Raw genomic sequence first — 27,052 nt, 5'->3', positions numbered from 1 at the left:
AGATGGATTGCCATCTGAAAAGCCATGCTCTTCTTAAAACTGGGTAACCAAATAAAATCAAGGAAAAAATGGTTGGTTGGTTGATTAGATTTATATCCAGTTCTTCAATATGGAACTTGAGATGGCATACGTGTGTGTGTGTGTGTGTGTGTGTGTGTGGTGTGTGTGTGTGTGTATGCATGCACAAATGGGTGGGCATATATACTATGTATATACAAATGAGTATTTTTTAGACCTAAATATATGCAGAGTCCTGAAGAGGACTGCAAACACAATGCTCATTCATTCCTAACCATCCAAATTGAACGTAAGGATCCACAGACATTGTGCATCTGACAATCTCACAGGCACTCTAGTTCTTTAATTTAAAAGGGTTGATCTCTTGACTGAAATTGTTAGTTTGCATCTGTCCTAGTTGGCCAGTTTGAGGACTCTAACAAAAAAATTAAAATAGACCGGCGATCCTGAAGTCTGTCCTTTTGCTTTTTAGAGAAGGCGTGGTTTTAATTGGGGAGCGGGGGATACATGATATTGTTTTTGTTTTCTGAACAGACTGAGAGGCACAGCAGGCAGAAAGTCACTGCAAAGTGGGCAAGCCAGTTCAGATATATGTGAAGCTGGAGAATTATGGTTCTTAGACGGTGTTGCTGCTTTAATTGGGTGGAGGTTGCTTTTAAGGGAAGAGAAGTTTCCCAGCTTCAATGGCTTGATAGGCATACCATTGATTTTCACCTATCATATTGCTTAAATACAGCTGGGTTCTTGAAGGTTTCCCTGGCACTTAAAAGGGGGATCCAAGGTGTACCCATTTCCACCCCCCAGCTGTAGAGAAGCTGGAAGACAAGAGACTGATCATCCAAACAGATCTCCTTGCGGGTTGGCAGAATCTCCAGTAGAGGTCAGTGCTAGGAGGTCCCCCGGCGTGGACATCAAGGCCCTCCTGTTAGGATTGTGAGCAGTAATATAGGAAATACTAATGTTGTGATGGTCGTTTCAAAAAACATTTCTTAGTGAATATCTAGAAGGAAGAGGAACATAGGTGCCAAATTTCAAATTTGTAGGCTCTATGGTTTTGGAGATTGTGTGATGATGCATGAGTGGTATTTCACACATAGATAGATAGATAGATAGATAGATAGATAGATAGATAGATAGATAGATAGATAGATAGATAGATAGATAGATATAGATATAGATATAGATATAGATATAGATATAGATATAGATATATATAGATAGATAGATAGATAGATAGATAGATAGATAGATAGATAGACAGACAGATAGAGATAGATAGATGATAGATAGATAGATAGATAGATAGATAGATAGATAGATAGATAGATACATGATAGTTAGATAGATAGATAGATAGATAGATAGATAGATAGATAGATAGATAGATAGATAGATAGATAGATAGATAGATAGATAGATAGATAGATAGATAGATAGATAGATAGATAGATAGATAGATAGATAGATAGATAGATAGATGATAAATAGATATATAGAGATATATAGATATATAGATTCAGGGTTGAAATGAGGGATCCTTTGTGGTCTCTGAGCTTGGTTGATTTCTTGCAGACATTTCATTACCCAAACTAGGTAGCAACATCAGTGCTATTTTTTTATTTCCTGAGGCATTTGGATAGCCCCATGTTGAAAGCAGAAAAATGATTTTCAGTTCAGCTGTCAGGAACGGCATGGTGCTTGTGTGTGGCTATGTACTAGCCTTCAGGCAACAAGAAAATATTTTGGCTATCAAATAAAGAAATGTGGAATAACTGTAAAGAAATGTGGAATGACTCTTGTGATAGGTTCTCCCAGGAAACATTTTTTTTTTCTTCAAACTTCCTGTCTGGCTGGGTCTTTTATGGTAAGGAAGCTCAAGCTGGTGATGCCAAGTGTCCTTTATGTCCTCGCAGAAGCAATCCTGTGAGGTTGGTTGGGTTGTGAAAGTACAACTTGCCCAAGGTTATCCACACCAGTTGAAGGAGGAACCAGTCCTGTAGCCATGCTTTTTGACTTCCCTCAGGCATGAAATTGCCTGACCATCATCCCTAGATTTGATAGGCTCACTGCTGAGAGTAATCCAGCAAATATGGACCACGGTCTCTATTCTGGGCCATATCTGAAATATTCTAGAGCTGCTGCTGCCCTCCAAGATAGTGGCTGTTGACAATCAGACTGAATCGAGTACAATAGGTGCCAGTGAGTGAAGACTGTTCAATGGTGACACAACCACGAAAAGCTTCAGATGAAGTCCTGGATCAAGCAGTGACATGGACGGAGACCTTACAGGTCAAATAACTTTCCTAAGCTTAAAATGCTAAACTAAAAAATAAATGATTCTTCAAAGGAAACACTTCCCTGTTTTTGTTTTTGATTCCATAAGCTATTTGGTGACCTGGAACAAGAGGCACTTGATCTCTCGTGCTCTTAAGCTCAGGGGAAAGCATATGGCTCAGACTTTTCTCTATGTTTAGCCCCAATAGCCAAATCTAATTGCTCAATAGCCCTGAATCTGGCAGCCTTCTTTGCCTCTTCTCCTGCACTCTAAGGCAGGTCTATCAAAATGATCTTTCACAGGAGAATGCCTTATGTCCTATTTGAAAGCATATCCTATGTGACCTGCTTTATACTGTACATGTTAGCCTTCTTGATACAATTTTTGGCATCACTGAAGATTGAAAGCTGTAGAATAGATATAGCATTACTTTTCATCCAGTCTCAAAGACGGGTTTTAACTTTGGCCCCTGCTCTTCTCCTTTGCCCTCCATCTTCAACTCTATCACTTTTTTGTGAACCACTACGAAGAACATCTTATTCTTTCTAGGCAGCCTCTAGGTTTCTGTCCTCTAATGTTTTGTTTCCTACTTAGCCATCTCCTCTGGGCCAAATCATGTTCCCCTTTGCAGTTGAAAGTGAGAAACCAAAAATATGGATACTGAAGAGATCCTCAGAATCGTTGAAACTGCCTCAGCTACTCAACAGACAAACGTTAGGCCTACAGCTTGTTTTCAGCACCATCGATGAATGGACAGATCACTGCATGGACCTTTTACCTGCTAAGGTGCATAAAGGTATAACTGTATTAGTTGGTTTTCCCCCACTTCCTTGGAACATGTATTAGATAGATGCCTAAAATGGCAGGTGTTAATTACCTCAAGATGTATTTCTCAATGGAGTCCTTACCCATCTTTTTAAAAAAATCAAAATATGTATTGGCATTCCTGGAACAATGTTTTAATCTGTATTAGTAACAAGCCAAGTACAATCCCCTGATCATGTAATTATCTGTCTCTCCAACCAGACAAATCTCGATTTACCTTTCCTTGAGCTATATGTTTAGTTATTCAAAATTTAATAAAATTTTCTTGCCATAAGTAATGAATGAGCCATTATAACATGGCTCTGTTTACATGCTCTGACCCTGTCAGTATTCTTTGAAGAGATGGGCTTCTTAACTTGGTAGACACAATCATAAGAAGCTTTTGGAGTCTTGTGCAAAAATTCAAGCTGGAATTGAAATGCAGCTTTTAAAAAATGCAATAATATTGGAACAGATCAGCAAAGGATGTGGTAAATTATCTAATGCTTGGAGACTTTAACTGATGACTGGCAGAGTCCTCCATGTTCTCATTCAGCTGCAAAAAATTGGGCTTAGAGCAAAAGCTGCCAGACAGAACTCCATGATCTATGTTGAGAGGTCAAATTAGGCATAACTGCACCAACCTCAACAAGGGTGCCAATCACATCTGTGCACAATCAAGACACAGTTAAAAACAAGGTAATGCAAGGCAATTCAGGGTCATGCAGTTGAATTTTGGCTTCTTTGTATAGTACAGCAAAATACATTAAACTCAGTTAAATTGATAAAAATATATACTTTATTTTTCTCTAAAATGTTGCAAAAAGATTCAGAAACCGTAAGTCTAGAAGCCAGAACCTTGCTTCAGGCCTAAAGGAATATGAAACAAGCAATAATAAATATTTTATTTACACGCATCTGCAAAATTATTAGCAATCCCAGTCACTTCTTCAGTGCATATTATTTCCATGGAGAGTGAGTGGACGAGAGCAAAACGAAAGGAAGGGGGCAAATATTTAGAACTGTCAAAGGAGCATCAGTATTTTCTAGAAGCATGTTTTCTTAACCAAAAGTTCAAAAGTCAGAAACACATCCTTTCCTGCATGTTCCCCACCTCCACACAGTGGCACAAAAATTGTGTTTGAGAATAGTTGTAAGCACAAGGAGCAACGTGTAATTAAAGGGGAGCTGCCTGTCTCCCTTGGAGCAAGGGAGCTTGTCTTTGAGAGATCAAACCTCCCTACTTGCAATTTTGCTAGGTAACAGATGCAGCCCCCAAGGCCAGATTCTCTAGGACAATCTCCCCCAGCTCGGCTATTCTTCTGAAATATGGATCAAATTGGCAGAATTAAATGCAATAATGCTTTTGCTGACAGTAGTCCACACATCTAGAGGGCACTTAGATTGGGAAATGAGCCAAAGGGTCTCTTAATACAAGCAGCCCTTGACTTACGACCACAACGGAGCTCAAAGTTTTCCTTCCTAAGTAAAACACTTGCCAAGTGAGTTTTGCCCCGTTTTTAACTACATCAGTGCAGCTGTTAGTAACGTGTGGTAGTTGTTAAGTGAATTGGGCTTCCCTGTTGGCTTTGCTTGTAAGGAGGTCACAAAAGGGGATCATATGATCTCAGGATATCACAGCTACGAAATAATCGAGTCAGTTGCCAAGAGTCCAACTTTTGACCGTGGGACCCCTGGGAATGCTGCGACCGTCGTTAAGTGTGAAAAACAATCCTGTCAAATTCTTTTCCAGCACTGTGGCAACAGCCTGTTCAAAGTCCAGGGCTGACACAGTCATTCAATGAACTGTCGAGGATTGCCTGTACTAATACCATGGAAAATAATTAGCCGAGATATTTTGCTATAAAGATATTCCCCCTCCCTGCCTTCTATTCCAATCATCCAAGAGATCCAGAACAGTGGTGGGATTCTACCAGTTTCCCTACCGGTTCGGTGATCGTGCACTTCGCACGTGTGCGCGTAGCTTTCCAAACATCAGCTGAGGCTCTGCCGTGCCAATCAGGTGACAAAATAAAGAAGAGAAAAGCGCAGGAGCAGGTGGAAGGGCCGATCCTGTACTTTTCTCTTCTTTCTCCTGTCCTCTCAGTCGGAACTTGTTTTTTAACTACCGGTTAGGTGGATTTTTTGCTACTGGATCGGTTGAACCAGGGCAAACCGGTAGCGTTTCGCCACTGGTCCAGAAACAAAGAAAGGAATGAAAGATTTCAACCAATCAAAATACAGCTAATAACCTGGGAACTGCAATCCCTGGGGCTGAAGTTTTCAGATCTAGTTTAAATCAAGGTCTATTTCAATGAGCATGCAAAAATACAAAAGGAGCTCCTTGCACACTTGGGCCCTTGAAAACATGCGCATCACTGCCTTGTTTCTCATGGATGCCTGCAGCCATTTCAACCTGGGTTGATTCTCCCAAGATAGTGAGACATTTGTAACCACAAAGAGGTCTGGTTTCCGGGCCAAGAAAGGGTACTGTGCTCCTGTGGGTAAATAGGGAGATAAGTGAGCGTGTGTGTATGTGTGTGTGTGTGCATGTGCATATATGTGAGGCGAATGCCATGCAGCCTGGGCCTTTTCGTGAGGTCTTCTTTTCTGATCTGGGTGCTTCTCGTTGACTCGACCATGCATGTCCTTTGCTTCCCTCCTCGTTGCTCACAAGCACTCGTGCAGCACTTGCATGTTGGTGCAGTTCAAGCAGCTGACGTGACAGCACCAGTGGAAGGTGCAGTTGCATCTCTCCGTCACCTGCTGTGTCCGGGTGCGGTAGCCCCTCCCACAGCACAGCAACTCACAACCGTCCAGAGCTGGGGAGGTGCTGTTGCAGAAGCGCCCGGCCGTGCCTGCTGCGCCTGTCTTGCCGCTGTAAGTGCAGAAGTTGGGAGACTTCTCAAAGTAGACCAGGTCATGAGGGGAAGGGGGCTTGTGAGCTGGGTTCTCCGGCTCTAGGTGGTGCAACTCCATGCGGGAAGCTCGGTTGCTGCCTTTGTTGCCATAGATGACCCGGGAAGCGCCGTCAAAGCGATCCTTGAGGAAGTCTCCCACGGTCCGAAAGGTGGGCAGGCGCATCCAGCAGGTCTTCACGGTGCAAGAGCCTGACATCCCGTGACACTTGCATTCCTGGTGCATTTCTGTGAAAACAGTCTGGGGAGGAGGGGGAGGAGGGAAAGAAGACCAACAAGCCCATTAAGCGTGTCAGAGGAATCATTTGGGGTTCCAACTCGAGCTGGAGATGTGCAAGAATAAATAAAAACGAGACCCAGACAGCTGTGAGGAAAGAAGAAGCATTTATTCCCAAAAGCAAAACAGTTTGCCTTTAGGAACAGGCTGCAGAGAAATGGGGTATACAACAGCAGATTTGTATAGGGTGGGCGGGGTTGGACTTATCTGGGGTGTCTATGTGCTGATTCTAGGGTGACACTTGAGAACTGTGTGTGTGCCTGTGCGTGTGAGTGGGTATGTTTGTTCTTGTGGACATGCAGTTCCTCTAGGTGGGAGACTTAATTTAATTCGTTCTGTTTGTGTTTGCAGGCCTTATCCTTTGATACGTGGATTAGGTTTGGGTAACTTATTTGAGGATTTGAGGAAGTTTGCTAATTTCAGCCGATTGACTTAGTTTCGGCTTCACTGTCCATTATCTAATGGAGGCACTGATTCTCAGACTATGGTGGGTTCTGTTTATATTTTTTTAGGGAAGACGGAAACAGTATAAAGAATAAAATCTATTTGGATGTAAAATTTTGCACAAGAGCAATACACTTTTTTCAGCGCTCAGGGCTGCCCCAAAAGCCCGATGCCTGGTTCCTAAGTTGAGAGCCCTGTCATGGCTATGGTGAAAGCAAGAGGCCCCAGACTCCAACACTGCCCTTGTCACAAAACTCATTAGGTAGCTTCAAGCAAGCCAATCTTCCTTGCCTCAGTTTTTCCATTGAATAAAGAGAACCGATCTATTATAAAAGCTGTGAAGATGACTGGTGTCAGGCCTGGAGGATTAAGATCTTCCAGAAATGGCTGAACTGCAACTCCCAGAAACTTCATTTTATGCCCATGTGGGCTAGGTCTACCAGAAACTGTAGTTCCTCAATATCTGGACAGCCGGAGAAGTTATCCAGGCTTTGAACAAGCTAAGCAAGCTAAAGAAGGCTTTTTCCATCCAAAGCTGCGGGGACTACAATTCCCAGAATTCATAGTCTTAAGCTATGCTGTTTAGAAACTCTGGGAATTGGAAGGGAAATCAAAATGTGAGGACGACAGTGACAATAATAATACAGTACTGTAGTAATGGTGATAGTATGTCCTATACTTTCTGCTTCTTTCTGCTTCAGGGCATCTCTGCTTTTCCCTGTGCACCATCTCTCCCTTTGTTGTTCTGTTAGCAAAATCTCTTTTCCAAGGTCCATTTCTTTCCCCCTTTCCTTGCAAATGGGACCAACTCCCCGTCGCCTCCCATCCACACACCACAGATCCCCTCCACTTAGAAAAATGTGGATGTGTTTCTCCCAAGCCCGCAGTTTTTCTTTCCAAAGGGGTTTTTATTGCAATTAGAAGAACTGGAACCATTTCCTTCCAGATGTTTAGGAGCCCACACGTCAGCCTAGCTTGCGGTTCTGGGCTTGGCTAGCCTGCATAAGGCTGGCCTGATTAAGGGAGGCTTGCCCCATTTCTGGAGGGGACATCCCATTACCACAGCCCACCCGTCTCAGGTTGCTACCACTCTCCTCACAATCTACGCCCCTGTAAAAGCAAACAAATGTATGCTTCCCAGTCCAAGTTCACAACCGTGCAAATAAGCAGAGAGAGGAAATACATTTTGTGCAGCCAAGCAACAAACATAAGCAGGTATATTCCCATGCCCAGAATCTCTTGTTTCAGGCAGCAAATCTGGGCATTTCTAAGGGCAGCAGATGGGCAGATTGCAACCAATCAATTGGGATGTTTTCCTAAATAACTCTGCTGGACTTGAGGCCATTCCAGTGGGATGCTATTCAATTCCTGCCTTGTGCCCAGGCATAAATACCCCACTGCATTATGTCATCTTAATTAGTAGTAAAGAAGTAGTTTGGGTTTTTTATATTACCTGCAAACTATAGTTTGCATCAGAGGTGGTATTCTGACCAGTTCTGGAGAACCGATAGCAGAAATTTTGAGCAGTTCGGCCAACCGGCAAATACCACCTCTGACTGGAGATTTTACCTGCCACGCCCACCAAGCCATGCCCACAGAACCAGTAGAAAAAAAAAATGAACCCCACCATTGGTTTGCATGTCTCACACAAGGCTACAAGGGATGTAGCAGAAGAACAAGCTGCGTTGGGAGAGTAGAGTTAAACACATCATCAGCCAAGAGTCACTATGTTCCCACAAGGGCTATCACCAAGGATAATGTGTCTTTATGTCCATGACCAGGTTGAAGACTCCTTTTGGATTCACCTGGAAAGTCACTGTAGGAAATAGCCTGATTTAGCAAAGCAATTCTGTTAGTCATATTTACATATGACAAACAGCTTGAGCTGAGTTTTCCTGAAACGAATTCTTCCCTAGATGAGGAGATGGATTCTTGCACTACCTCATGCTTGTTCAATAAAGTGCATAAATCATTGCAAGGAATGGAAGGTAAACCCTAACATGAATTATCATACAGGAACTGGAAGTTTGTTGCTTCCTTTGGTCCTATTTGTAGGATAACAGTAAAGAAACTGAGAGCTTGGGGTAATGTTCCCAGCATTCTCGTTAAAACAAGCTCCTGGAACACATTGTTTAGATTCTACAGTACAACTCTATGCCATATGATAACGTCTTAAACACCAAATCCAATTTCATCCAGGTGAACAATATAGAGCTATAACCCACATTAACTCAATCAGACATCTGCATAAGTGCAACATGATCTGAATGGGACCTTTTTTTTTGCATGCTAACCTTAATAAAACATTAATTACTTTGGAGGAATTTGATGGTTAGTTTTCCTAGGAATAGATCGACATAACTGAAATCATAACTGATTATCTCTTCAGAAAACAATGAGCTGATATGAATCATGGTCTGAACATATGTTGAAAACATTCATGAGGCTTATTGGAGAAATCAAATGCGGAATTAATTAGTGTCTGCTGATATCACTGTGCCCCATACAGTAATGGTAGGAAAGGCATTCTCAATGCATGCAATCCAGTGGTGGGACTCAATTTTTTTTATTACCGGTTCTGTGGGCATGGCTTGGTGGGCATGGCAGGGGAAGATTACTGTAAAATCCCCATTCCTTCCCCACCCCACTATCCTGCTTTCCAGATCCATTCTCCTTTATAGGGCAACCAAAGAAGACCCAGCCGATCAGCTGGGACTCGGGACGCAGAGAATAGATGGGGGCGGGGCCAGTCAGAGGTGGTATTTGCCAGTTCTCCGAACTACTCAAAATGTCCGCTCCCGGTTCTCCAAATTACTCAAATTGTCCCCTCCTGGTTCTCCGAACTACTCAAAATGTCCGCTCCCAGTTCTCCAGAACTGGTCAGAACCTGCTGAATACCACCTCTGATGCAATTCTGTGTAAAGCCCCACATAGCCCATAGTGACCCCCATTCTCCTTACCAGGCGTCCTGCCTCGTTGTTGTGCAAGTTCATCAGGAAACGCAGGTCTCTCCCCTTCTCGTTGGAGTCCACAAACTCTCGCCCAAAGACCCGTCCGAAGTCCACATTGTCACTACAGCCACCCCAGTGCCAGTCGGGACCTCCCGGGCCTCGCCGTCGGTAGTCACAAGTGCAAGATTCGATGGAGCCTTCTGAGCAAGAACGGGCCACTGAGTGGGTGACCCCAGCACTGGTAATAGCAAAAATGAAGGCCGTCTCCCTGCAACCTGGAGGCAGAAGAGAGAGAGGGAGGGAGAGAGAGAGAGAGACCATATAACGTATCGGTGAATAGCAGCACTGAACCCAGCTTAGAACAGGTAGGCCTCAACTTACAATAGTTCATGTAGTGACCTTTTGAGGTTACAGCAGTGCTGAAAAAAGCCACTTATGGCTGTTTTTCACCCTTACGATGGCTGCAGCCTCCCCCTGGTCATGGGATCAAAATTCGGACACTTGGCGACTGACTCATATTTACAATGGCTGCCATGTCCCAGAGTCATTTTGTGATCTTTTGACAAGCAAAGCCAGCAGGGGAAGCCAAAGCCACTTAACACCTGTGTTAATAACTTAGCTGCAGTGATGCACTTAACAAGGGCGGCAGGAAAGGTCGTAAGATTCTCACTTAACAAATCTCTCACTTATCAGCATAAATGTTGGGCTCAATTATAGCAATAGCACTTAGACTTATACACCACTTCATAGTGCTTTACAGCCCCCTCAAAGTGGTTTGCAGAGTCAGCATGTTGCCCCCAATAATCTGGGACCTCATTTTAGCCACCTTGGAAAGATGGAAGGCTGAGCCAATCTTGAGCCTGGTGGGATTTGAGCTACCAAATTGTAGGCAGCTGGCTGCAGCAGAAGTAACTTGCAGTCTACCTCTACTAAAGTCAAACCATGATGTTCAGAGACACGTTTGTAAATTAAACTTTTAAAAACAAAAAATTTAAAAACAAAGGGGTGGGGAGGATAGGGCACCAAACCCCAGAGGTGTTTCCAGTTTTAGAAGTTTTCTGTGCCTCTCCCAGCTGTGGTCTTTAATCTGGCTGGTCTAAGTGGCAACTTCTTCAGCCTTCTAACCCAAATAAAGTATTTCCTTAGTTTATAAACCTATAACCATCCTTAAATGGTGCTCATGAGGACATACCTTTCAGCCATCAGAATTCACTTTATCACAATGCTCAGGCATATTCTTTAGCAAACAGTCAAGTTAGCCAAAGGATTTCCCACTAGATAGTAATATTCCCATGGAGGCAACCTATATACAATGTGGGAAGACTGTAATATAGCAGGATTTTAATAATAGCCAATGGTGTACAGTTGTTGTCACTCCACTGGAGACATGCTTGCTGATTGGTCCAAGATTCTAACAGCAGAACAGGAATGGAAGGGATTCTCAGCCAGTTCTTCCCTGTTGTTCCCCCCTCCCATTCTGCTCCAAGGGATCCCCCCAATCTTATAGCAGAGGTGGGTATTCAGCAGGTTCTGACCAGTTCTGGAGAACCGGTAGCGGAAATTCTGAGTAGTTCAGAGAACCGGCAAATCCCACCTCTGACTGGAGATTTTACAGTATTGTTCCCCTGCCACGCCCACCAAGCCACGCCCACAGAGCCGGTAATAAAATAAAATTGAATCCCACCACTGTCTTATGGGATGTATCGGAAGGGAGATGGAAGGCCCTCAGGAAGCAGGAAGGGATTGAAAATCAATTCCATCCCCATTCCATTAGTGGGAGCTTCCAGTAAGGCAGAGATGGGCCTTTTATGGCCCTTTTATGACTTGTGGACTTCCAACTTCCAGAATTCCTAAGCCAGCATGGAATTCTGGGAGTTAAAGTCCACAAGTCATAAAAGGGCCATAGTTCCCCACCCCTCCAATTCTACTCACTATTTATTTCTTACATTTATGCCCCATCGACTTGTTCAAGAGCTCAAGAAGGAATATGTCATGTTTCTTCCTCCCATTTTTCCCCATTGCAACAACCTGGTAAGGTCACCTGGGCTGAGAGAGAAGGACCGATCCAAAGTTTTTCGGTCAGCTTCCATGGCTGAGGGGCAACTGGAGCCTGTCAATTAATAGGCTATTATTATTATTACTGTTATCATCATCATCATCATCATGGTTGGTCACACAGTCAACCAGATGTTTTAGACTGCATTTGGCATTTATAACCACCTATTCAAAGACCTGGGACAGGCAGATATTGTTTGATGGTGTTAAGATATTGTTCCAGGATGTAAACCATGCCAAGTAAAGCTGCCTTTTGTAATTGACTGATGGTGATTTTGTCAATGCCAATGGTGTTCATGTGGTGCTCCAGACGCCTTATTTATTTTATTTATATCCTGTCTTTATTATTTTTTGCAAATGAAACTCAAAATGGAGAACATATCCAACATGCCTTCTTTTTCCTATTTTCTCCACAATAACAAACCTGAAGAGAGTGGCTGGCTGAAGGTTGTCCAGCTGGTTTTCATGGCTAAAGCGGCACCTAAACTCACCGTCTCCAACTTTCTAGCTTGCTGCCTTAACCACTAGATCAAACTGGCTTTTTTTGGGGGGAGGGGGAGAATTGCACCCAAGGTAGCTATGATCACTAAAAACATATTTCCTTTCTTTTGCCATCATTGTGCTACTTCGATGGGCAGGTCTTTATATTTTTCTGATTTTTCTCCAGTTCTTTCTCCTTTATTCAGCCGTTGTTCCAATTTATTCTGTTAGTCCGCTGGTCTATGCTGTTAGCGGAGCGTAGTCATGATTAATATCACCATCACGGCTGTGCAACGATCCAAATTTGAAAGAAGGAAAGGAAGGTGATTCAGAGGGTGCATGGATGCTCACGTTGCATCTGTTGGCAACTCCTTAAAGAAGTTGCATCTTCTGGTGATAGCTACCGTATGCACTCTCAGAAAATAAATATTTGACTTAATGTGCTGAAGAGTGTATATCCATGCATGCCCCAAATGACCTTTTAATCTTCAACCAGCTCATGTCCCAGTGGTGAGATTCAATTATTTTACTACCAGTTCTGTGGGCGTGGCTTGGTGGGCGTGGCAGGGGAAGGATACTGTAAAATCTCCAGTCAGAGGTGGGATTTGCCAGTTCTCCAAACTACTCAAAATTTCCGCCACTGGTTCTCCAGGACTGGTCAGAACCTGCTGCATACCACCTCTGTGATGTCCGCTTAAGCTGTTGAAATCCCACTGAAATCCATCAGATTAAATCAGGCCAGGTGTGCTAGACTGCAATGGCATGACGCTTCTAAATCCAGAAACAGCAATTCTGATATTGTTCTTAACAACGCCAAAGTAATACAAATGTACTTCAGCCCCATCCCACTAATTGCCATGCCAAGTTGCTTTAAAAGAAGGGGCCAGCATGGGCACCATGAACAATTCTGAGACATTTTGTTTCTGGGAAAAAAAAAAGAAAGAAAGAAAGAAAGAAAGAAAGAAAGAAAGAAAGAAAGAAAGAAAGAAAGAAAGAAAGAAAGAAAGAAAGAAAGAAAGAAAGAAAGAAAGAAAGAAAGACAGACAACACCAAAAAAAACAAAGAACAGTCACCTGATCTTTTACTACCTGACCAGGGTCCCTTGCTCAGTTTCCCCAAGGGCTTGTGGCTATTCCCCAAATTGACCTCACAGGTCATGGGCCCTTTAACCATTGGGCAGGGCTTATATTCTGAAGGTGGAAGGCTATATGGCGGATGGGCACATCTGCTATGGTGGACATCCACCAGTTAAAATCTTGCAGAGGAGCAAAATTAAAAGAGAGGGAAAATTCAGTCCAGGTGGTCCTTGACTTACAACAGTTCATTTAGTGACCGTCCAAAATTACAGCGGCACTGAAAAATGGGACTTATGAACCGTTTTTCATAGTTACGACCTTTGCAGCATCCCCGTCATCATGCGATAGAAATTCGGGATGCTTGGCACCTGGTTCATATTCAGGACGGTTGCTGGGTCCAGGGGTCACACGATCCCCTTTTGCAACCTTCTGACAAGCAAAGTCCAGGGGGAAGCCACATTCACTGTACAGCCAGGTTACTGACTTATCACCTAGAGAACTGGACAGACTTCCATTCTTCTCCTCCTCCTCCTCTTCACCACCACCATTCAAATCCCTTTTCCCATATCATCCCCTTACCTCTGTTGACAATCTTGCCGAAGACATTGGGGCCTGGGGTAGTAGGACAGTTCCAGCGGCGGTTACGGAATTGCCACTTGCATTCTTTGATGGCGCTCTGCAGGCCGCTGCTGATGCTGTGCAGGATGCCCGGGTTTTGCCGGATAAGCTTGCGTTGCTTGCGGCTCAGGAGCTGCAAGGAAGGGTCTAGCACCAGCTGCACATTCTTGGAGTCGGTCAGTAGGTTGGTAGAGGAGGCCACGTTGATGATTCCCCTGCAAGCAGAGGTTTCAAGAGGATTACATTGTGATCAGGACAGGGTGGTTTTTGGCTCCTTAAGGACTCAGACCTCCAGAATGAAGACTGAAAACTTCCAGCTGCCCCAGGAAAATGCCAGGGTGCAAAGGTTTTCACCCCAAATCTTGCAGTGTTGAATATCAAGTACTGCAAGGACATTTGGAAAGGGAGGGGTTAAGACTTGTGGGCATTCTTCGATGATTGTGAGCAGCCTCTATCATGGGCTTTTCTTACCTTTGCTTCGGCCTAAATATCACTGCATTCAATGCTGCTAACATGCCAGTGCATGTTTAGTGTGTGTGTGTGTGTGTGTGTGTGTGTGTGTGTGAGTGTGTGTACACACACAGGTATGTATTTAAAAACTCTCTCTGCCTGGTGATACATAGAAGAATGCCCCCAACAATCTGGGTCTTCATTTTACCGACCTTGGAAGGATGAGTCAACCTTGAGGCAGTCAGGATCGAACTACTGGCAGTGGAAGGCAGAATTAGCCTGCAATACTGCATTCTAACCACTGTGCCACCCTAGCTTTAAACACTAATTCCTTACCAATTAATTTAAAGAATAAAAATTAAAACTTCACATAGTATAGCTGAATTCCCAGAAGGATCACAAGATCCACCGAAACATGCCAGGTAAATCAATTAATAACCATGAGTTGCCTCTTTTTCCTTTCATGGGCGGAAGATAATTAAAGAGTGAATCAAAAATCCTCTCTGGACAGGAACTGCCCAAATCTAGGTCCAGTTGCAAAGAAGTCCCTCTTTTATTCTGGATCAAGTGTGCACAACATATTTTAAGAAGTGAGGTACCCCACAATGATATTAAAAACTTAATTAAAAATGTCTGCAAGTCACTTACATCATAGCAACTGGGGTGATCACACTCCACATGACAAATGAAAAAAATCATAGCAATTTTTGGACAGGTTTTGGCAGGAGATTATGTGGATGAGGAATCAATCGACTTACTGTAATTAATAAGATAGGAGCAGAGTGTTCCCATCTCTTGCCAGGGCCACCCCAAACATGTGGAAACAGCTAAAGGGGAATTCCATATAAATTCCAAATCTAGTGCATCTGGCATTCTTGAATTAAGAAAATCTTGTCTGAGAATTTATGTCCCCAACTTAAAGTCATCTAGGAGGAATTCAAATGTGCTTAACAGAGCTGTCTAAAAAGAATTTGCTGTACACGACTTCTATATGGCAGAGGAGGTGCTTGCAGGATCCAAAACGACAGTAGAGTGTAAGGTGCAAAATTCCTACTGCGCATCAGCTTTCTCTGATTTGATATGCTCAAGATGTGTTAGAACTGCAACACCCAGAATTCCCAGTCAATTCCCTCTTTCTCTTTAACACCATAGCATTAAACACAGTTATGAACTCCAGTCATTTGCTATAGAAATGCAATTAATGCCTGATAATATAACAGCTACGGTAACAGTACATTGACAGTTCACTGAAATTATTGTAAACTTGGTTACATATATTTTGTTAACCAACTAGCTGAGCTACATAAATGTTTTAAATAAAAATAAATAGGTTGTTACAAATAAACAAAATATAGCTGTTATTATCTTACAGCTATTTTTCCCTATTATTGTTATTAGATTGGATTGAAAATCTGGAACATGTATTTATTTATAAAATCCATAAACTTTACTTTTATTCCAGATAGGATTTCAGAATAATATAATAGCCAATTAGAGTTTTTTTTGTCTACACCCCCCGCCACACAAAACCATGTACGCACACACAAAACAGACATGTATAGCACAAATGTAAAGCCCAATTTGACCTTAAAAGAAATTCAACCACCATTATGCATTGCAACTGCAGTTCCATACTATTTTCAAAATATTAAAATATTTATTTGAAAATTAAGAACTTATTCTCCAAAGAATGTAGAGGAGGTGGGAGGCGCAACAATATGATAATAGCAGAATATAACAAAAATAATTCTAAAATGTATAGAAAAACACTAGTGAAAAAACTTTTTTTAAAAAAATTAGAATTTGCAAACCACAATGGAGAGAAGGAAGAAGAACAGCCACATATCACCCACAATAAGAGAGCTAGGCTCCCTTAAAACGTTACCGGTTCTCTGAGACCTAACAGGTTCTCTGAGACCTCCCCCCTCCCCCTCCAAAGAGGTTCTCTGAGACCTTCCCTCCCTGCCAACAGTGGCCACAGCTATCTCGGGAAGAGAGGGGGAGAAACAATGGAAGCAAAATAAGAAAACAACCATTCTGTCTACAGTATTTGAAAGGGTCAAACTACATGCCAGGCCCCATCCAGTGGAAGAGATTGCAAACAGCATGTGTTCATTTTCTTCACCCAAGTAGCTGCTATTTATCCTGCCCTCCATCCCGCTAGCCTCAGTCCTGCACAGGTGGAGAATCGCTATGGGAGCCCTAGATGACCTAGGCAGCAGTTCCAATTGTTCTTTGCGCTGATACCCCTATTACCTCTAGGATGGAGAGGAAGGAACCCCAATGTTCTGCCATTTCAGGAAAGAAAATGCATTACTTGGAAGTTGCAGACTCCGTCACTGGAACCAATATGGAAGGAAAGGGAAACCAGTAGGATACCATAAGCCAACTTTCTCAGCTTGGCACTCTCCATCTATACCCAACAAACTCCCATAATTTTTAGATAAGGGAGATTATGAGGGAAGAATTAGAGTTCATCTGGAGGGCAAGACTCTGGGGAAGATTGCATGATCTGTCTTATTCAGAAAATGACTGGTGTTAAACTGTTAATTTGCGGCGGCTGCAAATTATGGCTTCCTTTGCTTTACGATAGTGATGGTTCTAAGCTTTTTTTCTAATGTAGATGTTTCAACATGAAGAGCAACAATAATCTGATAATTATTAACAATAACAATCAGCTGATAATTATTGTCAGCTGCCTTTTGATGGGAGCCACCTTTGATCCTGAAAGGCAAGATAAAAGCAAAGTAAATTTAAAAGAAACCCTACCAAAATACTTATTTTCCCATAGTCAAAAACACTTTGCTCAGTGCCTGGGTAAAATAAACTCTTTAGTAATCTGACATGCTGGACGCTTGATTTTATAAATGATCACTGCTCTCTATTATTCATTCACTTTTGTTTCCACCGGTTGATGTTTTAGAAGGAATCGTGACAGGGAGAACAGCTTTATCTGAGAGCTCAAATAAGGAAGGGATATAGCACTCATAGATTATTTTTGATAAACAGATCACACACAAAAAAAAACCCCAATGGATAGCCGACAGCTGGATATATGATACAGGCATACTAAAATAGCAAAAGGATTTCCTATTGAGCTATGGAATTAAAATGCATCACATGTGTTTTAAGAGTCTTTGTGACGGAAGAATATTTTCCCAATAAACTGTCTGTGCATCTTCTCCTTAAAATATTGTAGAAGGATTTGTAATACTGTGCACAGTAGCCCAAGTACTCCCCTGAAAAACCTAACTCTAAAGGTGGAAGAGAGTCAAAACAAACACTTCCAAGGCACACAGTCCAGGTATTTCTAGGCGATCAGAACCGATGGACCCAAAGATGCTATTTCAAAAGGCAATCGGACTTTCTTGTCCTTCCTTGAAGACATTTCGCTTCTCATCCCAAGAAACGTCTTCAATTCTGAACTGAAACGAAGCACCTTCAAGGAAAAACCAAGCAAGTCCAGTTGCCTTTCGAAAAAAGCACCTTTGGGACAACCATGACCTGGATGACTGAGGATCTCCATAGACAAAACAGCTGAATTTGCGTCTCTGGTAGCTCTTTATTCCTAAATCCAACACAACCCTTTCATTCGCATCATTTTGCAGTAGAGGCCAGTCTGTCAAAGCCAAGGAGGCTCTCACCACACCTCATTGGGCTTCAGGATGTCCAGTCCATTGCCAAACAAACAGCCTCTCTCACTAAGAAGCATGGAAATCCTTCTTTTCTTTTTTTCTTTTTTCTTTTTTACCAGTACTACTACCAAGGACCTTTGGGCCTCACTGACTCACTCCCTGACTCACTTCACTTGGAGTACTAAAATGGTTAGGTTAATTTTCCAAAGCACTGCAGCCCTGAAATTTGGTACCATACATATGTCATCTGAGACATTTTAATAGCTAAAACAGTTTGGAAAATTGTAGAATTCCTCCTCAAAAGATGGGATAGAGGGCTTGTATTTGCCTCCAAAGAGCTAGAGTGGGATTTCCCAAGCTACAGGTCAGGATTCTCCCTCCAGGGAATCACAACCAACTTTGTGTGTGTGAGAGAGAGAGCGGGAGCGGGGAGGGAGGGAGGGAGAAGGGAGAGAGAGAAAGAGAGAGAGACCTTAAAACCTTAAAACCTGATGAGGTTTGTTCTAGCCAAGTGGAGGCAAATACATTCTTAGACTTTGTTCTGTCACTTTGCCTGCAGAAAACTGCTGTGAGAAGTTCCTGTGTCACAAAGTTTGGGAACCTCTGCAACATATATAGATTACATTGTAAGTTTTAAAAGCATTGTATTTCTTTTTTTGCCCAGCTCAAACACAAATGAAAGAATTAGTTTTATTATTCATACAGAGCTGACCCTGGGTTCTGCAAGATTTGAGGCTATTGGGTATTTCATACTATTGCATATAGTCCAAGATACGCCAGTTACTTGAAACTATTGATAGAGAATCTAGGAAACAAGAAATGTATCTGCTTCACGCATATGACACAAATGCACTTAGTCATTACTGTATTACCCTGCTACCCTTGTAAGCAGATATTTAATAGTTATGCATCTCAAACCATACTGATTGCTAGCAGCATCTGAGAAACAGCATTCTTTTCTTCTTTCATTCCAAATCTAGAACACGAAGAACTTCACTTCATCCCAGAAAAGACCTTGTAACACTGATAGTTTGATGCAGTGGTTAAGGCTGTGAGTTCTAGTCCTGCCTTAGGCATGAAAGGCAGTGAGGTAACTTTGGGTCAATCACTCTCTCTTTCTCTCTGCCCAACTCACCTCACAGGGTTATTGTGGAGAAAATAGGAGAAGGAAGAAGTATTAGGTATGTTTGCCGGCTTGAGTTATTTATCAATTCATAAAGACAAGATTTTAAAAAATTAAATAAATGTGGGGATTCTCCATATATGCCTCAACACATTTGAAAAAAGAGACATTTCCATTAATTGTAATCCCCTTTTCATTTCTACACTGAACTACCTATAACTCAGCTCATCCCCCCCCCCCGCTTTTTTTTTTGTACTGAGCAGGTGCAGCTGGCAATTTCAGATTCCATGCACCTGCCCAGACTCCAACAGCTACCCTTCTTAGATCCCATGTTGCTGCTTCAGTCCTATATGCAGAATTGCTAGTGCTCGGGCAAGAGACCCGAATGAGTGGCCAAATTCAAATCCCTGATGACTAGCAGTACAAATTATACTGGAAAGTATTCACACCCACAAGGTACATAAACCATTGAATTTGGAAGTGAACCTCCCTTTGGCCAGGGTGCTTACTGAAATGATCATTGCTTTTCCTTTATAGATTCTTCCATTGGACCAAAAACCAGGCATGTATTATTGCAGGAGAGGGGCTAAAATTTGAAGTGGGATTCCTTTGCTTTCTCAGAGTCTCAGGGAGAGATTTCAGCAGGACCATCAGGCATCAAAACTGAAAAATGAAGAGTCATATCTCTCTTCTCTGAACTAGGATTGGAGGAAATATCTCCCGAACTATTTTTAATTGATTTGTCCAGGTGTCTCAGAAGAGGCATGCAAAGAAAATGGAAAGAAAGAATACAGACATGAAACACTTGAATAACAACATTAGCAGTGACCGAAATAGTGCAACAGTAAACAGCACTTCATTATAAATAATTACGGCAAGAGTGCAACATAGTTTAGTTATTGGGGAAACATTTCTGTATTAAGTAGTTTTGTAGAGGCAAAAGTAGTAGTAGTAATAATTATTACTAATTCTTTGGTAGAAACCGTGCATAGTCCCATTCCAACTACAAAATTTGACCACCCCATGTGGATAGAGCCAAAGACCCATTTGGGGGCTTTGGACCCTATCCTTGTCTCTTGCAAACGACAGCCGGATGCCCAAGTCTTCCAAGCTTCCACCAAAGCAATATCCCGCAGAAACCGAAACGGGATCCACATCGCCAGGCGAGAACCAGCGCCTGGTCCTGCTCCGCTTCTCCACTTGGCCATTCATACTGCTTCAGAAGCCGAGTTTCGGGCAGCGCAAAGTTGCCAATTCGGGAGCCTCGAAGCCGCAGCAGGTTCGATTTCCCTCCCCGTCCCATCAATTCACTAAGGCGATCCGGTTTCGCCAAAGGCGCAGCCGCGCGTAAAGCGCACTTACCACCATCGGCCGCTGTTATTCACCGCGAGAGTGTTGGAAAGAGAGGAAAAAGCCAAAACCCACAAGGTCTTCAAGCCTAGCATTAATGCCACGGGGCTCATCGCTTCGCCTGCCTGCTCGGCGGAACCGCAGGAGGGGGGTTGGGGGGGGGGGAGTTGGAAGCGGCGAATGATAGATGGGTGGGTGGAGAGGTGGGATGGCGACGCGGTCTCCAAAGCGCTCCGCTGGCGAAGCGCACACCGTGCGCCCGGGAAGTGGCCGTCGCTCGTCGAGAAGATGTGAGGCCAAGTTGAAGTTTTTAGCGGGGAGGGGGGGAGGAAAAAAAAAAGGGAAAAGGGAGAAGCTGCAGGAGAAAAAGTCTCCTTTGGGTCTCACTCGCTGGCAACTCCGCCGGCTGATGACTCCCAGAAGAGAAATGAAGACGCTAGAGGGGGAGAAGCGCCGCGCGTCCTGCTAGCTGAGGGCTCCTTGCAGCATATCTGCAAGCCCCTCTCCAGGGCCCGCTTCTTATAGAGGCTGCGAGGAGGGTCGCCATTAGAGTGAGCCATCCAGTCAGGAAGACCCGGCGCGGTGCGCGCCCGCGAATTATGCGCCCTTGCGCAAAAGGGACGCACCACAGCTTGGCAGGCGAGGCGGGCCAGTGGGTGGGGGGGGCGGGGAAGGGCGCTGTAAAAAGAGAAAAGCAAGGAGGCTTTGACGGGCCGCTCCCCTCCTCTTCAGATTAAGTTCCCGGAGTCCCGAGAGGCCGAAATCAGCTCATTTCGGGAGGAGAGGAGGCCACCTCATGCTCGTCACTCACCCCACGCCAATGCCTCACCCCACCCCACCCCAAAACGGGAGCCACGACCAGTCATTCGCTCCGAAGAATGTGTCGCCAGTCGCTTTGCTCTCTCCTTCATGGCCCACGTGAAGGAGAACCCAGACAGCGCGGAGGCACTGGAAGGCAGCCGTCCCGGGCACAGGCACGGAAGAGCCGGAAGGCTGAGTCCGTCACGGCATCGGCCCTGACCGCGATCTCCAACGGCCGCCCCTGCTCGTGCAGCTCCATCCCGCGGGGATCGCCTCTCTCCGGGGGACTCCCACAGCTCGCCAGGCTTTGCGGTGGTTTCCTTCCTCCTCTCCGGAGTCTTTTGGCTGCCGCTAGCCAGACGTCATCCCCGCTTTTGGGCTTGGCCTGCAGAGTCCTCAGCGCCTCCTTTCATCCCGCGGTGGCGGAGAGAGAAAGAGGGAGAAAGAGAAAGAAAGAGGAGGGAAAAAAAGGAGGGGGGAAGGTCAGCAGCAGATGGAGCGAATTAAAGCTGTTGCCGCCGCCGTCACCCGCGCGCTCAGCCTCGACGGCGCACTTCGAGCCGGAGAAATAGCAGCCGCCGAGAAGCTGCAGGGCAGAGGCCCGGGTTGGAGGGCTCCTCCGGAACTACCTTTAACGCGAGGCGTCCCACGTCCTGCGCTGGGTTAATACTTTGCGGCATTCAAAAGGGCTCCAGCTCTCTATTTTTGTTATTAGTGGTCAATAAAATCCCGGTAGGTGAGATGCGGTTGCGCTCTTTCTCACCTTCCGCTCTATTAATCCATAAACTTCTTGGACATCTTTCTGTGTACGTGGGCTAATTCTTGGAAACCTTCCCCCACCCTAAATTTCTTTAAGGGAAAGGGGGAAAATGAACACCGTGGCCTAAAGGCCAATGTACTGTAGATTAGTTGGAAGAGAAGCTGAAGACAATCTTAACGCCCTTCAGAGGTTTTGGCTTATGGTTTCTCCTGTTGCTTGCCACTGGTGATGCTCGCATGGCCGGTGTCCTCTTTGGGACCCCTTCTAGCCCTCCAAAGCCTCATTGAATCGGTTTAGGGCAATTTTAATTTTTAATTTTACATTTAGTTCAGTGAAGTTAAGTTTTTGTCGGGACCATGCCAAACCTCTGGAGTGTGGCCTCTGAGTAATGGCATGCATGGACCAAATGTAGCCCTTGCAGGAAAAATGGCTGGGTACCCTTTTCTGCATAATGGGCAATCTGCTTCCTACCCTGATGGTCATCATTATTTCTCTGATGGTCTCTTCAGACACTTATCATTTGACATGGCAGCTATTGAGAGATGGAACAGTTGCATATAAACAAAACCAAAATACACAATCTCCTCTTCTCACACAAGCACACACATTGAAAACTTCACACACTTCTAACCAATGCATAACTCAAGGCCGCTAAGTCCTCTTGCACTGCCAGAGATCTTTTGTAGCCCACAATTTTAGGTGGTTTCAAACTAGCTTGGTTCATAGTTCTGCACATCTAGTTAGCCTCCATCTGAAATACCTGCCTTGATCTAAGTGGCTCCTTGGGAACAATTTTTGGCTGAGGGAAATCAGCCTCCTTTTCATTGCCAGTTCCCAGCTCTCCTTCAATTAAATGTAGTAGTAGTAATAGTAGTTTCCATTAAATGAAAATGAATGGAATCCCAGTATTTTACTGCTTCATTATTTCTTCTAAAGGATCTTTTGCAGCTGATTCATGTATTAATTCTCACAGAGATTATGAAACAGGCCTGTTGCCAAGTTGAAGAAGGAAAATGAAGATCAAGAAATTCAAGTCTTCAAATCTCACAAACACATCCACCTGTTTTCCAAAAGCAATTCAGGGCACTGTACAATGAAGTAATACCCTGGTATGATCCATTTAAAAATTCTGGTTAAAAAAACTCAATGGGTCTTGCTGCAACAGCTTTCTGGTTGATATGTGATAACTTTATCTTTAAAAAAAAAGTCATGAGGCCAATGCAAAAGTGTAGAGAGAAGCCTTGGCAGAGATCTTCTAATAAAACAATAGTTTGGACTTTGGAGGTTTGTTGGATTCATGAGTGAGTAACCTATAGCTTGGAAACTGCATACTAGACTCTACCCACATTCAATCAGCTGATCAACGACAGTTCAGTCTTTAATTTACAACCACAACTGAGCCCAAAATTTACATTGCTAAGTGAGAAATTTGTTAACTGAATTTTGCCCCATTTTATGACCTTTCTTGCCCCCATTGCAGTCGTTAAGTTAGTAATGAAGATGTTAAGTGAATCTGGCTTCCCCAGTGACTTGGCTTGTCAGAAGGTTGCAAAAGGGAATCCCACCACTGGTGGGATTCAAATGTTTTTACTACCAGTTCTGTGAGCGTGGCTTGGTAGGCGTGGCAGAGGAAGGATACTGCAAAACCCCCATTCCCTCCCCACCCCACTAACATGCTTTCCAGCTCCATTCTCCTAGGCAGGGCAACAAAAGAAGACCCAGCCGATCAGTTGAGACTCGGGAGGCAGAGAATAGATGGGGACGGGGCCAGTCAGAGGTGGTATTTGCTGGCTCTCCGAACTACTCAAAATTTCTGCTACCGGTTCTCCAGACCTGGTCAGAACCTGCTGAATATCACCTCTGAATCACATGATCCTGGGACACTGCAACCATCATGAGTCAGTTCCCAGCATCTTAATTTTGATCATGTGACCATGGGGATTCTGCAACAAGTGGAAGGATGAAAAAGGGTTGTAAGTCACTTTTTTCAATGGTGTTGTAACTTTGAACCATCACTGAATGTATTGTAAGTTGAGGACTACCTGTGTCAGGCAGCTGGGAGATAACAGCTTACTCTTTCTTTCCTGCTGTTAGCTTTGACTACATCCCTTCACATCCCACCAACTTTCCTCTTTGGTTCTCTCCAGCAGTTTCCTCATACACCCTCATCCAGGAATGTTCCAGTTGCAGGCCTATTGTTGCCAGGTTCTTCTCCCAAGGGATTCTGCGGGCCTCATCTACATTGTCAATAAAATGATTGGTGGCCTGCTAGATGGCAGCACTTAGCTGACAACTTCTGATTTAGGAAAGCTAAGCAGCAAGATTGGATCCGTGCTCGGAGGGGAGACCATCAGGAAATCAGAGAATTCTATAAATAAAACAACAACAAAATCTCAGGGTAGCCACACCAAATCACCTCAGTATTTATGCTCGCAAATTAATATGGATGGGTCAATTTAGTCACTGGAATTCAAACTCAAATTATAAAGAATTTAACATTAATATCACTGGCAAGAAAGGTCTTGGAATATGCATTAAGTCATTGTTCAATTTTGTCAAATTGAAATAGAAAGTTGCAAATCAAATTGTTCATATTGGTCATATGTTCAAAATCAGTTTACACAAATTTGTGAACTCCTGGCAGAGTGAGAAGTTATCTACAGGCACACTCAATCAAAAATCTGTTGCCTGTTTAAAAGATATTCATAAATGCTTTTCAAATATGTAAAGAATATACAGGCTGTCCTTGACTTGCAACAGTTCATTTAGTGACCAAAGTTACAATGCCACTGAAAAAAGTAAGTTATGACCATTTTTTTACACTTATTACCATTGCAGCATCCCTATAGACACATGATCAAAATTCAGATGCCTGGCAACTGACTCATATTTATGACGTTGCAGTATCCCAGGGTCATGTGATCACTTCTCACAAGCAAAGTCGATGGGGATTCACTTAACAACTGCAGTGATTCACTTAACAACCAGGACAAGAAAAGTTGTAAGATGGAGCAAAACTCATTTAACAAATGTCTCATTTAGCAACAGAAACGTTGGGTTCAATTGTCATAAGTTGAGGACTTCCTATACAAGTATTTGACCATTCCAGAAGGACTATGATTTAGAAACATATATTTCCATGAATGTGTGTGTTTGAAAAAAAAATACATGAATAAAAATAACATGAAAAATGTATAGTAGAAATTTAAGAAAAAAGTGTAAGAATGAAAAAAGGTACTAGAAAAAAAAACTTCTGATCTTCATAGCAGCTTATTTTCTCCCACCCTTTAAAATTTCATATATATTTCCTCACTCCTCATATTTAACCATTTTAATTAATAAAAACAAAAATCACCCATTACCTACATATTTTTAACCATTTTCAGCAAAAACTCCAACTGCAAATATTTCAGTCAGTAGTCACTGGCTTATAATATTCTTTCTCCATTCCTCAAACCATCCTTTGTATCATCCCTGGTGTAATGTTTTTTTCTCCTGGTATTTGCTATCTAAGTGGTCCTCTTCTCTCTTCTTTCATTGCTTCTATGATAATAGCCATCTTCCTCTTTTTAAAAATTTGCCTAACAAGGAAAAGCAACAGCCAAAATGGAGCCCTTCTTCTTTCCCCCTTTTTCTCTATGGTCTTAACTCATTAGTATCATTCAACATGTTCTATAGTGTATGCACTTGAATGTCAATCCTCATTTTGTTTAGAAAAAAATTACCAATCGTTTCATCTTGGAAGAATCCAAACAGTCCTCTTTCCAACAAAGGTCTGTATTTTTTTTCTATTTGAAAATACTTTACAATAAGTCGGGGATTTGACTTCAGCCAAACCCTTTACCAATTTCCAATTTTCATAGGCCTAAGTCTTAGAAAACCTTTCACTGTAGTTGATTTTTAAATCCTTGTAGTTATTTTTTTCTGTTTTCCCTTATTTGTGGCCAGGGTCATAGGAGGTCTAATTTTGCTGCTGCTTCAAAGATCTATGTAACTTTTAATAATGCAGATGTATTTTAGAAAGTGAAGTTAAGTCAGACCCAGTGTCCATTACAGGCTCCACTGAAGCTGCAAGCACCTATTTTTTCCTTGGCTTCTGCTGCTTACTCCCAAGATGCCTGCAGGGCCTTTGCAGGCTTCCTCTTGAAGAGCTATGTTCTGAAGTATATATGGTTGACCACTTCAGTTTCTCCTTATCCAGAGAATTCCACCATCTGGGATCACTGCAGTCACAATTCTCCATCTCAGCATCATTCCTGTTCTTCAAAGATGAATCCAGTTCCACTTGGAAGCTCAGAAACCCATATTTCCATTTGATGGAATAGGAGGTAGGGAATGACACTAAAGCCCAAATTACATCTGATATAAAGTACTCAAATAAGCTCTGGGCTATTCAGTGTGCAGAATTAGTATACAACCAGCATTTTATATAATATGCACATTTAAATGCATTTGTATACAGTATGTACATTTAAATGCACACGGACAGCTTATTTGAGCACGTTTAAATCAAATTCAATCACTCATCTCATTTTAGCAGGGATGATTTAGTTTATTTGTGGTCAGAATGATGCAGGTGTTCCACAGACAGTCCTATGGAGACCACTGAAGTTAATTCAAAAAGTTGAACTAACTGTATATATGACTACAATCTCATAGGCTGGTTCAGATGGAATAGCTAGAAAGGAATAAGGATCAATGCTGCTAGAGAGGCACACAACTATACGTTAGAATCAGATTTAAAGATGGAAAAAAGTGGTGAGAAGAGAATATATTAGGTGTAGAGGTTATGACATTAGGCTGGAAACCAGGAGTTCATGAGTTTTAATCTTACTTTAGGCACAAAACCAGCTGTGATTGCAAATTACTTCCAAAATCTTGGCAAGAAAACTTCAGGGACTTGTCCAGTTAACAGGAATGAAGGCATAAAAAATTAAAAAAGCAGTGAAGAATCTGAAATGACCCAATTTTTTGTTGGTGATGGAGAAGGTGCAGTACTTGAAAATCTTCCCTAAGC

At 43.0% G+C, this 27,052-nt stretch overlaps 1 protein-coding gene across 1 annotated transcript; it reads right to left on the bottom strand.

Annotated features, from left to right (window-relative positions):
* Positions 1-4,968: 4,968 nt before the first annotated feature.
* On the bottom strand, positions 4,969-21,119 carry WNT1 (Wnt family member 1). The gene is made up of 4 exons (XM_026714718.2): positions 20,487-21,119; positions 13,878-14,131; positions 9,697-9,962; positions 4,969-6,256 (listed from the first exon to the last, which is right to left on the bottom strand). The coding sequence occupies exons 1-4, from the start codon at positions 20,585-20,587 to the stop codon at positions 5,768-5,770; spliced, it is 1,110 nt and encodes a 369-aa protein (XP_026570503.1). The 5' UTR covers positions 20,588-21,119; the 3' UTR covers positions 4,969-5,767.
* Between the last annotated feature and the right edge of the window lie 5,933 nt (positions 21,120-27,052).

Source organism: Pseudonaja textilis, chromosome 2, assembly GCF_049901715.1.
Source record: "Pseudonaja textilis isolate UNSWEBS1 chromosome 2, rPseTex1.2, whole genome shotgun sequence".
NCBI classification, from domain to species: Eukaryota; Metazoa; Chordata; class Lepidosauria; order Squamata; family Elapidae; genus Pseudonaja; species Pseudonaja textilis.
Note: the sequence above shows the minus strand (reverse complement) of the source record. Positions and strands in the feature narration are given on the sequence as shown.

Excerpts from the sequence above, each read along its gene's own strand:
- WNT1 (XM_026714718.2), bottom strand. The coding sequence starts at position 20,587 with ATGAGCCCCGTGGCATTAATGCTAGGCTTGAAGACCTTGTGGGTTTTG. Across the intron at positions 9,963-13,877 it reads CGGCAAGATTGTCAACAGAG|GTTGCAGGGAGACGGCCTTC; the intron begins GTAAGGGGATGA and ends TTCTGCCTCCAG. Across the intron at positions 6,257-9,696 it reads ACAACGAGGCAGGACGCCTG|ACTGTTTTCACAGAAATGCA; the intron begins GTAAGGAGAATG and ends CCTCCTCCCCAG.